The 12,868-nt window shown below is 52.5% G+C and overlaps 1 protein-coding gene across 1 annotated transcript; it reads left to right on the forward strand.

The window, feature by feature from the left end:
* The first annotated feature begins 3,108 nt into the window (after positions 1-3,108).
* UCN3 (urocortin 3) lies at positions 3,109-7,630 on the forward strand. The gene is made up of 2 exons (XM_005530980.2): positions 3,109-3,240; positions 7,075-7,630. The coding sequence occupies exon 2, from the start codon at positions 7,084-7,086 to the stop codon at positions 7,537-7,539; it is 456 nt and encodes a 151-aa protein (XP_005531037.1). The 5' UTR covers positions 3,109-3,240; positions 7,075-7,083; the 3' UTR covers positions 7,540-7,630.
* Positions 7,631-12,868: the final 5,238 nt, after the last annotated feature.

Consider the following 12,868-nt stretch of genomic DNA (forward strand, 5'->3'; position numbering starts at 1 on the left):
TTAATTTAATCAATTGAATTAATTTCATTAATTCCCCAGAAGATGAAACAAGGAGAGCTTTGTGGAAATCCAGGGATGCAAATCCCCTCGGAAAAGGCGGAAAAAAGCGCAAAAAAGGCAAAATAATTCCTCCAAATTCTCTCTTCCCGGCTCTTCTCTTCCCATTGGATGGAGCTTTCCAATATTTGGCCACCTTGGGAAAACTTTGTGGATTTGAGCTGTCGGAAGGAGTGAAAACCACCCCCAAAATGGGATTTTAAGGAAAAAAAATCCCATAAAATCCCATAAAATTCCCTAAATCAGCCTCGAGGCAGAGGAAGAGTTCATTGTAGGATTTTGGGGAAACTGGGAATTTCCCAGGGAAATTCTCCTCCTTCCACAGCCTGGAAAACGCAAATCGAGTCCTAAAAATTGGGGGGAAAGGGACAAAACCGAGCGGAAAAATCCTTTTTGTCCCTCGGCGCATCCACATCTGACTCCTCCATGGAATTCCAGTGCTGGAAGCACCAAACGGGATTTCCTGGGCCTGGAAAAACTTCCTGGATTTGGGATTTTATTTTGGTTTTCGAAGTTCCTGGGATGAAAAGAGCCCAAATCCCTGATTTTCCCCGGCTTGCGGAGATGAAACTTTAATGAGCTCCAAGCGATGATTCACTCCCGGAAATTCAGCTCCCGGGAAAGGTGAGGAGAGGTGGGAAAAGGGTCCTGATCCTCCGGAATCCGAGGGATGTGTGGGAATGCTCCTCTCATCCTGCCTTTTTCAAAAGTTTGGGATTTATCGGGGAAACTTCCGGAAAGTTTGAGGCCTCTGGGTGCCCCTGGATGTTCCTGGCTCAGCTCCATCTTTCCCTAGGGATGTTTCTACAGATTTTTCCCTTGGAGATACAATTTTCCTGCAGCAAATTCTCCTCTCTGCTCCTCCTGGGGAAATCCAAACCGTGGCAGCCAAAAAAGTCGGATTTACTTTTCAAGGGATGAACCAGGAAATTCCTTCTTTTTTCCCCTCTCTTTCCTATTTTTCCTTAGGAAAACCACCGTGAAAATTCCATGTCTGAAACACGGAAATTCCCGGGTCTGGAGCCTCCTACCAGGACATTTTTCCCTTCCCAGCAAAGATTTTCACGGGAAAATAAATCTGTGGGGGAATAAAACTCGGGAAAACACCCCAGGATTGGATCCGGAGGTGGAAAAATCTCTCGGGGCCGTGCCCCTATCCTTTTCCTTGGAAAAATCCCTTCCATGGATTTTCCCACCCAGCTCCTTGTGTTGAAGTTTTTTGGGAGTTTTCTTTGCCAGAAACAGCTCCAAAATTCCAAACATTGGGAGAAGAAAATTCCCACCCAGACCTCGGGGAAGGAGGGAAGCCAAAACCTCATTCCAGGAGCCGGAAGCTCCGAATTGCGGTGAGAGAGGAAGGAATTGCCAGAGAGGCGGATCCCGTTGGGCAGAATTCCCAAAGTTTGGAGCCAAAGGGAAGCTCCCACCATTCCCAGCTCAGATCCTGGATCCTCATCCAGGAATTCCCATGATTTTGGCTCCTTCTCTCCAGGCCAGGAGTGGGAACATCTCCCCACCCAAAATCAGAGCCCATCCTGGGTCTCTGCCAGTTCCGGGGGTTTTTCCATGGATTTTCCCACTTTTTGCAGGATTTTCCCCTTTCCCAGGGATAACAGCTCCCCTCCAGCTCGGTGATGGCTTTCCCAAGGAAGTTTCAGGAAGGAAGTTTGGATAATTTGGTCCTGGAGCCTCCAGGAGAACCCGGCCCAGCCACAAATCCATGGTGGGACCCTTTGGAGGGAGCACCAGAGACCTGAGATCTTCCTTGGATCCCATGGAAAATCCCTGTTCCCAAATCTCCATCCCTGTTCCCAAATCTCCATCCCTGTTCCCAAATCCCTATCCTCATCCCTGTTCCCGAATTTCTATCCCTGTTCCCAAATTTCTATCCCTGTTCCCAAATCTCCATCCCTGTTCCCAAATCCTTGTCCCTGTTCCCAAATCCTCGTCCCTGTTCCCAAATCCTCGTCCCTGTTCCCAAATCTCCATCCCTGTTCCCAAATCCCCATCCCTGTTCCCAAATCCCCATCCCCGTTCCCAAATTCCCATCCCTGTTCCCAAATCTCCATCCCTGTTCCCAAATCCCCATCCCTGTTCCCAAATCTCCATCCCTGTTCCCAAATCCCCATCCCCGTTCCCAAATTCCCATCCCTGTTCCCAAATCTCCATCCCTGTTCCCAAATCCCCATCCCTGTTCCCAAATTCCCATCCCCGTTCCCAAATCTCCATCCCTGTTCCCAAATCCCCATCCTTGTTCCCAAATCCCCATCCTTGTTCCCAAATTCCCATCCCCGTCTCTCCTGCTCCCAAACCTTGGGGGATTCCAGGAATTTCCTCTCTGGGAATCCCACACTGGGACCAGTCTGGTGCTGGGAGCCCAAACTGGGAATTTTTTCCCACCCGGCTGCTGGATTTTTGGGATTAATCCCAAATTAATCCTGCTGGAGTTTCAGGGAATTGGAGATTTCTTCCCTCATCCCACACCTCGTCCTTCCCATCCTCTTCCAAAGCTCCACCCGGGATCGTGCCAACAAATCCCGGAAGAAGTTTCCCAAAATTTCCATTTCCCAGGGTTTTCCCTGCTTGAATGGGAAAAATTCCCTGGAAATGGGGAAAAACAGGGAAAACCCTCCCAAATCCCCACTCTGGGAATAAAACCACATTCATTGGGATAACGTCAATCCATGCTGGAACGCCAACAATCTTCAGAGCCGGAAAAACCTTTGGAATTAAAACATCCCTGCCCCCAAAACCCCGGGGACAAAGCCATGCGTGATCCTACAAAATGCCAGCCCCACTTTGGGGTGACTCTTCCCAGATTTTTTGGGATCCGACGTCTTTTCCCTCCCCCCGCTCCTTTTCCCGGATTTTTTCCCTGCGGATGGATGGGGAGAGGCTCCGTGACGTCGCCGGCTCGCTCTGATCTCATTTTAATGAAATCATTCCCAAAGCACGGCTCCGCGTCTGGAATTACGACTCCAACCCCGTGATCCCTCATTTTTTATAAATACACCAGGGAGGGGGGAAAAGGTTTCCAGAGAGAGGGAAAAAAATATCCCGGTCCCTGAAAAAGGAATCAGGGAAGAGCCAGGGAGGAGAAGTTCGGGAAAGGCTCCCGATGCCTCTTTCCCGGGAGTGATTCCACGGCAAATCCTTCCCATCCCAAGAATCCAGGAGAAGCAGGTGAGTGCAGGGGTTTTATTTATTCCCCAGTTTCCAGAAACTTTCAATATTTCAGTGTTTTCCTTGGGAAATCAGATTCCAGGGTTGTTTTTTTGGGTTTTTTTGGGGTTTTTTTAGGGAAAAATAAAATTAGGCAGAATTGGGAAAAGCAATCCAAGGTATTTGGATATCAAGGGATTCAAAATTCCCATCGCTGTCCCTCCTAGGAAAAATAATTTATTTGTTTTTATTATTATTATTATTATTATTATTCCGGTAATTCTGGGAGGTGGATCGGAATAGGGAGCATGGGGAAGGATTGGGAAAATTTGGGAAAAGGAAAAACCGGGAGATAAATCCCTGCTGGCACCGCAGGGATGGGGAGGAGAGCGAGGCACTGGATTTTGGTAATCAGCACCGGGAAAAGCTCCTCAGGGAAGCGGAGGCAGGCAGAGTTTAAGAAGTCTCCAGGTCCCATCCACAGTTTTATCCCAGACTTACTTTGGATCAGGGAGAATCCCGCTCCATCCCGATCCCGGTCCCGAGGAGCGGCCGGAAAGCTCCAATCCCGCTTTTCCAGAGCTGGAATTTGGGCGTTTTCCTCCTTCCAAAGCAAGCGGGAGATTTCCCAGGAGACACAAACGCTCCTGCCGGCTCGGCAGCATCCCGAGAAAATTCCTGGAAAACGCTCCTGGGTATCCCAGCGGGAGGAGCGGCTCCCTCCGGCAGCGCGGATTTCATTCCCATCTCCTCGGATCCACCGCGGGTGGGTTTTCCTCCTTTTCCTGCCATTTTTTAGAGAGGAGAAAAACCCAATTCCAGCTTTTTTTCCTGCTCCATAAAAACTTCCTGGAGCGGTGGGGCACAAACCCCCCGGCAAAAATGCACCCAATCCCAAAAAATCAGCTTTTCCTTGTTTTTTTTCCTTTGAATTCTGCTCGTTTTGTCAGGATATCCATCCCGGCGAGGTGCAGGAATGGGTGTGGATGGCTCCAGCCGCATTTTCCTCTTGTTCTGCCTTACCCTTTACTCAGCTGAAATTCCCAGAGTTTTGTTAAGCGGGAAAAGCTGGGAAAAAAAATCCCAGGAAAAGGCGCTGGATTCAGTCAGTGGTGAAGGAGCCGCGGAGGAAATGCAGCTCCGGGATTCCAGGCGGGGCAGGAAAATCCCAGGAGTCCCCCAGGAAGCTCGGGAAGAGTTTTTGGCAACATTCCCATTCCCCATCCGGGATTTGGGAATCACGCAATGATCCATCCCCCAGGGCTGGGAAAATCCCCGATCCCAAAATTCACACCCCGAGCATCCCATCCCGCAGGAGCTCCGGGAATTTGGTGAGGGTGGAGCGAGGTGAAACAGCTGGGAAAAACAAAAAAAAAAGGGGAATTTTGGGGTGGGAGAAATCCTGAGTCCTTCAGGAGCCTCAGCCTTGGAACACATGGAAAAATCCCTGTTGCCAAATCTCCATCCTCTTTTCCAAGAAAAATTAAATCCTGGAATATTCCCATGTTTAAATCTCCAAATGTGAGATTTGGGGCTGGAGGAATGGAAAGTTTGGGGTCCTAAATGTTCCCATGTGGGATCCTGGGAAGGGTTTTCCTGCTTTCCCTTGATCATTCCATGGCTCTTCCTCATCCTCTCCCAGCCGGATCCAGGGAAGGGTTGAGGGGATGGATTTTTGGGAAGCCCTGAGGAGTTTTGGGAAGGGAGAAATGAGAGGGAAAGAAGCGGAAATTGAATCCTGAGGGAGGATTGGAACAACCAAACCTCGCCTCGGGAAGGTGGGAAAGGGAACAAAATTCCCACATCTCTCCCTTTTTCTGTGGAGAGCAAAGACCAGAATCAAAGGGATAAAGCTGCACAAAATTCCCGCTCTGAGGAACAGCAAAGGGAAAATTGAAGGGGGGAGATCTTCCCAAAATTCCCATTCCAGGGGATGGCAAAGGGCAGAATTCAGGGATTAAACTTTGCCAAAATTCCCTCTCCAGGGGATGGCAAAAGGCAGAATTTAGAGGATGAAAATTCCCAAAATTCCCCTGCCATGGACAATAAAGGACAGAATTCAGGGAATAAACTTTCCCAAATTCCCACTCTGAGGAACAGCAAGGGGCAGATTTAAGGGAAAAGACCTTCCCAAAATTCCATCTCCAAGGGATGGAAAAGGGAAGAGTTAAGGGGATAAACCTTCCCAAATCTCCCCCTCCCTGGACAATAAAGGGCAGAATTCAGGGAATAAACTTTCCCAAAATTCCTCCTCCAGGGGATGGCAAAAGGCAGAATTCAGGGAATAAATCTTCCCAAAATTCCCTCTCCAAGGAATGACAAAAGGCAGAATTCAGGGAATAAACCTTTCCAAAATTCCCTCTCCAAGGAATGACAAAAGGCAGAATTTAGAGGATGAGAATTCCCAAACCTCCATGGACAGGGAAGGGCATTTTCAGGGAGCATGACAGATCCCGGGCCATGGATTGAGTTTGGATGGATCTGATCCCTCATTCCCAGGGATATTCCCAAGAAATCCGGCTGCTCCGCAAGCCCGCGCGGGAATGGAACCAGCAGCTCCCAACCCCAAAATCAAGGATGGAATTCCAGCCCCAGCTGGAATCCCTGGGGATTTTCCCCAGCCAGGAATTGTCGTGAGAGCCGCTGGCCACAAGATGGGGCCAGAAGATTGGGAATGCCAGAAGGATTCAAGGTTTTTGGGAATTCCTGAAGGATTCCAGCTTTTTGGGAATTCCTGAAGGATTCCAGCTTTTTGGGAATTCCAGAAGGATTCCAGCTTTTTGGGAATTCCAGAAGGATTCCATGAGCTTGGGATATTTTTCCATCCTGGGAATGGGCAAAAAGCCCCGCAGATCCTTGGTGGCTTTTTGGGGATAAAGGGAGATGGGGAGGGGTTGTGGAGCAGGAGAGTTTTCCAGGGATTTACAGCCCCCAAAGAGACCCAAAAATGACCCAAAAAAAGACCCCAAAAAGACCAAAAAATGACCCCAAAATGACCCCAAAAATGATGATATTTCAAGTAGGAGGAGGTGGAGAGGGATCCATGGGAATCGTCCCCGTGGTCCAAACCAGGTCTCCAGCAGCAGCCACGTGTGTTCCGTGAAGGAAAGGCCAAATTCTCCTCTCCGCGGAGGTTCCATGGAAGCAAAGGTCAAATCCTCTCATCCATGGAAGCTCTGTGGAAGTTCCATGGAAGCAAAGTTCATATCTTCTCTTCTGTGGAAGTTCTGTGGAAGTTCCATGGAAATTCCACAAAGGAAAGGCCAAATCCTCCCCTCCATGGAAGCTCTGCGGAAGCTCCAAGGAAAGGCCAAATCTTTCTTTCCACGGAAGTTTCATGGAAGGTCCATGGAAGCAAAGGCCAAATCCTCTCCTCCATGGAAGTTCCATGGAAGCTCCAAAGGTCAAATCCTCACCTTCATGGAAACTCTGTGGAAGTTCCATGGAAATTCCACAAAGGCCAAATCCTCCCATCCATGGAAGCTCTATGGAAGCTCCAAAGAAAGGCCAAATCTTTCCTTCCATGGAAGTTTCATGGAAGTTCCATGAAGGAAAGGCCAAATCCTCTCCTCCATGGAAGTTCCATGAAAGTTCCAAAGGTTAAATCCTCACCTCCATGGAAGCTCCACTGAAGCTCCATGGAAGGGAAGCTCCTTGGACATCCCACCTGCCACCAGCACCCCAAATCTCAAGGAAGCTCATTCCCACCTGTCCTAACCTTTAGATGGGACCTGGCAGGAGACTCCAAGGGCGCAGGGAGGGGAGTTTAGGGATTGGGAAGGGATGAGGAGAGGCCGGATCTCCCCAGGTCCCACGGGAAGTTCACATCCCTCTCCTCGGTGTCTCCACGGCCAGGCCACCGCCATGTCCCACCCCAGGCTGCTGCTCCTCCTCATCCTGCTCGGAGCTGCCGGGACCGGCCGGGCCCTGAGCCTCTCCAACGCCGCCTCCATCTTCAGCTGCCTCAACGCCGCCCTGTCGGAAGCGCAGAAGATCCATCCCGAGGAAAACGCCGTCCTGGACAAGCGCGGCTCCGAGTCGCTGTCCCTGGAGGAGGCGTCCGAGGAGGACGCGGAGGAAGAGCTGGGGAAAAGGACATTCCCGGGGGACGGCCACTCCCGATACTCGTCCCAGGCACGGCTGAAGGGCAAGAGCTCGCAGAACCGGGCCAAGAGCGACCGGCACACCAAGGTCACGCTGTCGCTCGACGTCCCCACCAACATCATGAACATCCTCTTCAACATCGCCAAGGCCAAGAACTTGCGGGCCAAGGCGGCGGCCAACGCCCACCTCATGGCCCAGATCGGGCGGAGGAAGTGACCGGGCCACCGCCCGAGGGGACCGATGTGTGACAGCGGCCTTGTCTGGTTCTGACCCATCCAGCGACCTCGCATCCTTCTCCCGCCCTTCTCTCCTCCCCGCCCTCCTCCGTCGTTCCTTCCGGACATTTCCACGCGCAGGGAAGAGGTTCCCGTCGCCAGCGGGGCACGGGGGACGCGTCACCCGGGAAGGTTCCTGATTAAAGCTGCCATTTCTGGAGTTTCCAATGCTCTGGTGTCCCATCTCCTGCCCCGGCTGCTCCGGGGATCATCGTCCCCGTAGGGATTCCGAAACCTCCCCCAGCTCGGCCTCGTGGCCATGTCCCCACCCTCCCAAATCCCACCACAAGCTGTCCCTGCCGCAGCCAGCGATCCACTGGGAAGGGAAAAGTACCGGGACAACCTCAGGAGGGATCTCCCAGATCCTCCTCCTGGGTTTTCCCTGGATTTGTCACCATCAAGCTCCCCACCCACAGGGCCCCTGTGTCCCCACAGGGACACCAGGGCCACCCCACGGCCTCGGGGGGGTTTGGATCCCAGGAGACGCAGGCAGCTCCATGGCTGCTCCATTGGGTCCCACCACAATTCCCACTTGTCCCTTCCCACTTTCCCGTGGCTCGACCTCGGTTTTCCAGCTGGTCCAGCTTCAGCTCTTCATCCACACACCATCCGTGCTCATCCTGCTCTTTCCCGGCCCTCCTTCCTCAAAACCTTTCTCTCCACCTCCCAGCCCCGCCGAAATTCCACCTCTTCCCTCGTCCCTGCATTCGGTAGGTTTGGGAGGTGGAGAGAAATTTGGGAAAGAAATCTGGGGAGGAAATTTGGTTGCTCTTCCCCTGGAGATGCTCAGCAAGAGGAGGAAATGAGATCCCACCAGCCCCATCCAGGGCGTGGCCACGGGGAGGTTCCAGGTGGGACACCAAGGGACATGGAAATGTCCAGGTGGGTTGGAAATGTCCTGGAGAATCATCAGAGGGACGATGACTCCGGCCTCAGCTCCAAGGGTGCACGGGGAGGGTCTGTTCCCATGGCAATCCGCTGGAATCTTGGATTACGTGGATTTTTATAGCCCAGCGAATTCCCAGTGCTCTCATCCAGCGGGACACGGGCATCGTCCCCGTTTTCCAATCCGAGGAAACTGAGGCACGGGGAGAACAAGGTCACACCAGCTCCATGTCCAGCTGGACACTCATCCCTTTGTGGGTTGTCCAGGTGTCCCCAGGTTTTCCAGGCTCCATTGGGACCTTGGGATGTGCAGAGGATCCTTGGAAGGAGGGACAGAGGGATTTGCTCAGAGCCGAGGGACAAATCCCCGCTTTGAGCAGAAAGTCGGGAGAGATTTTCCACCGGATCCCCAGGATCCCAGTCCAGGTTGGGAATGGCTTTTCTCCACCACCAGCCCGGCTTGGGATCCGTTCCCAGCCCCGGAGACAAGGAGAACATCCCAACCCTGTGGGAGAGGCCGGAAATCCAAAGGTCGCCTGCCTGGAGCTGCCCCTGGAGCTTCCCTCCTCTCCCCACGAAGGAAAGGAATTCCCAGGGAATTGGGAAGGGATGAGCCCAGGGATTTGCTGGCTCCAGGCTGAGCTGAGGCAGGGACAGCTGGGAAGGAGGGAGGGGGAAGGCAGGATCCTCCTTCCCAGCTGCATCCCGGCGGGAGAATCCCACCCACACCTGGAACCCAAATGGATCCTTCCCAAATGGATCCTTCCCAAAATAACCCTTCCCAAATTAACCCTTCCCAAATGGATCCTTCCCAAATTAACCCTTCCCAAATTAACCCTTCCCAAATGGATCCTTCCCAAATTAATCCTCCCCAAATTAATCCTTCCCAAATGGATCCTTCCCAAAATAACCCTCCCCAAATTAATCCTTCCCAAATGGACCCTTCCCAAATGGATCCTTCCCAAATTAGCTCTTCCCAAATTAACCCTTCCCAAATGGATCCTTCCCAAATGGATCCTTCCCAAATGGATCCTTCCCAAAATAACCCTCCCCAAATTAATCCTTCCCAAATGGATCCTTCCCAAATGGACCCTTCCCAAATTAACCCTTCCCAAATGGACCCTTCCCAAATTAACCCTTCCCAAATGGACCCTTCCCAAATGGACCCTTCCCAAATTAACCCTTCCCAAATTAACCCTTCCCAAATGGATCCTTCCCAAAATAATCCTTCCCAAAATAACCCCAAAATAACCCTTCCCAAATGAACCCTTCCCAAATGAACCCTTCCCAAACTGACCCCTCCCAAGCGGATCCCTCCCAGGCTCTGCCCAGCGGGACCCGGGTGCCGGAGGGGCTGCAGCACGGGCAGATCTCCTGAGGGAACGGGATGGGAATGGAGCCCTGGAACCTCCAGCAATGCCCCTGTGGGGCTGGGAGCACCCAGAGTTTGGGAGCGCTTGGGAAGGGCAGCATCGGTGCCTGGGGGGATTTGTGGGGTTTTGTAGGATCCAAGGGAGGATTCCAGGCAGGATTCGGCCTTTCCTGCCTTTTCTCACAGGGATGAAACCCAAACTCTGGGAATTGCAGCTGGAGCTGCTCATCCAGACCAACAAATCCTTCTGCTCCCACTGCTGATCCCATCCAGCCCATCCCGAATCCTTCCCACTGCCAGATCCCATCCAGCCCATCCCAAATCCTTCCCACTGCCAGATCCCATCCAGCCCATCCCAAATCCTTCCCACTGCCAGATCCCATCCAGCCCATCCCAAATCCTTCCCACTGCTGGATCCCATCCAGCCCATCCCAAATCCTTCCCACTGCCAGATCCCATCCAGCCCATCCCAAATCCTTCCCACTGCTGGATCCCATCCAGTCCATCCCAAATCCTTCCCACTGCCGGATCCCATCCAGCCCATCCCAAATCCTTCCCACTGCTGGATCCCATCCAGCCCATCCCAAATCCTTCCCACTGCCGGATCCCATCCAGCCCATCCCAAATCCTTCCCACTGCTGGATCCCATCCAGCCCATCCCAAATCCTTCCCACTGCTGGATCCCATCCAGCCGATCCCAAATCCTTCCCACTGCCAGATCCCATCCAGCCCATCCCAAATCCCCCAGGCATCCAGCTCTTCCCTGGCCTCCAGGAATCCCCTCATCCTCCTTTTCCTCCTCCACGTGCCAACACTCCAAGGTTTTTCCCCACTTTTTTCACTCCCATCGGAGCAAACCGGAGGTGCTACAAGAGTTCAGATATTCCCAAGCACAGCAGGATCCCGAATTCCATCCTGGGATCGAGGAGGATCCAGCCCCACCTGGTGAGGGACGGATTCCAAAAACACATTCCCGATATCTTGGGAATTCACATCCATGGGGTTCTGGCTGGGAAAACCAAGGCAATTCCCAGCAGTGACCAAGGAATGGGCTGGATTTGCAGGGGATTCTGTCAGGAGCTCTGGAGCAGGGCTGCGGTGCAGGTCCACCCGGAGCCATCCCTGGTGGAATGGATCCCCTTCCCGGGATTCCTGTCCCTGCTCCTGGAATGTCCTCTCCCACAGCTGGGATGTTCCTGGCATTCCTGCCTGCTCTGGGTGGGGCTGGGAGCACTTATCCCGGGATTTGAGGAATTCCCACCAGGCAGGAGCTCCTCATGGATCTCCCCAGCACATGGACAGGAGATGGAAAATCCAGGACCCTTCCCCAAATCCCAGCCCCAGCTCGGTTGGCTGCTGGCTGGGATCTGCTCCATGTCATTCCCACGATTCCCAAGAATCTGCTTCTCCCTTGATTCTCCATCCATTCCCTTCCTGACCAGCTTTTAAGGATTTTTCCCAGGAACAGCCTCATTTCCCACTTTCCTCAGATGATCCCAACCCTCCACCGAACCCAAGCAAGGTTTGGGACAGACCAGGAATGTCCAAGGGGACCAATCCATGAGGTTTGATCATTCCCAGGGAGCTGCTCCCACATCCTGAATCTGGATAAAGTTTTAAAATCCCTTTTTCTGGCCTCTGGGACACCTGGTATCCATGAATTCCTTGATTTCCTCTGTTTTGCATGGAAAATAAAACCATTGTCCACCTGCAATGGGATTGGTCTCACTGGTGACTTCAGTCCTGGCTTTATCCCCTCTCCCACAGCTTTTCCAGGTTTTCCAGGACATTCCTGATCCCACATCTCTGATGGAATTTTTATCCCTGTTTCAGGGAAGGGACACTGAGGGATGGAAGAGTCCCCTCATTCCCTCTGGAAGTGGGATCCAGCTCCATGGGGAAGGATTTGGCTTTTCATTATCCATGGTTTGGGGTCAGGGTTCCTCCCTGGAATTCAAAATTCAGGAATATTTGGGATCAAGGAGCTGGAGCTGCCCTGGAGCTGGGACAGTCCAAATTTTCATGGATCCAATGCTGGAAGAACCATCCCATGATCCCAACCCAGGAGCCTCATCCAGCAAATCCTGTCCATCCCAAGGAGTTCCAACATTTTGGAAAACGAGGGTGGAAAGCAAAAATCCCATTCCCAGCCCTGAAGGCTGCGAGGGAAGTTTGGAAAATGAGCCACCACCAAACAATCCTGGGAGAGCATCATTCCCGCAATTCCTGCACGATCCGGGGGGTTTTTGGGATCTTCTGGATCTGTTCAGGTGTGGTGTTCCCACTTCCAGCCAGGTGGATTCCACAAAGGGCAAATTTGGAGGAATCCCAAGAATATCTTGGAGGAATCCCAAGAATATCTTGGAGGAATCCCAAGAATATCTGGGAGGAATCCCAAGGATATTCCATGGGTGCTGGCTGGATCCTAGATCCATGATATCCACATTCCCGCTGATCCGAGCTCCCAGGAGAGGAGGGCAGAGCTGGAATTGTCGCTTCCCAAAGCTCCCGGAGCTCTGCCCTGTCCTCTGCTGGAGCATCACTTGGAATTAAAGAGGCTTTTCCCAGCTCCTGAACCTGCTGGGAGGCTGGAAGGAGGCATGGAAAAACCTCATTCCCGCTCCTGGGAATGCTCCAAGGAAAGGGGCAGCTGGAGGTGAGGCAGCTCCTGGGATTTCCCACCTCGGTGACCTCCAGGAGCTCCAGCAAGGAACGACACAGGGAAATTTGGATTGAAATCCAATCAAGAATTGATTCCGTTAATCATTCCCGAGGCAGCCCTTCAATTCCAGCCCGATCCAGCTTTATTTCCTTGGATTTTTCCTTTTTTTTTTCCCCTCCCGTCTTGGATCCAGTCACGGCACGCGGGGAGTCCCCGGAGGAGGAGGAACAACCCTGCTGGAATCCAGGGAAAAGCAGAGGTCAGGCTCAATCCCCTTTTCCAGCTCCTCTGCAGCTTCCAGGGATTCTTGCATAACGTCTGGGAGCAGCCAGCCAAGAGCAGGAGAGGGAA

Source organism: Pseudopodoces humilis, chromosome 5 (genome assembly GCF_049639895.1).
Source record: "Pseudopodoces humilis isolate 2021_Gansu_Grassland_sample_001 chromosome 5, ASM4963989v1, whole genome shotgun sequence".
In the NCBI taxonomy this organism is placed as follows: Eukaryota; Metazoa; Chordata; class Aves; order Passeriformes; family Paridae; genus Pseudopodoces; species Pseudopodoces humilis.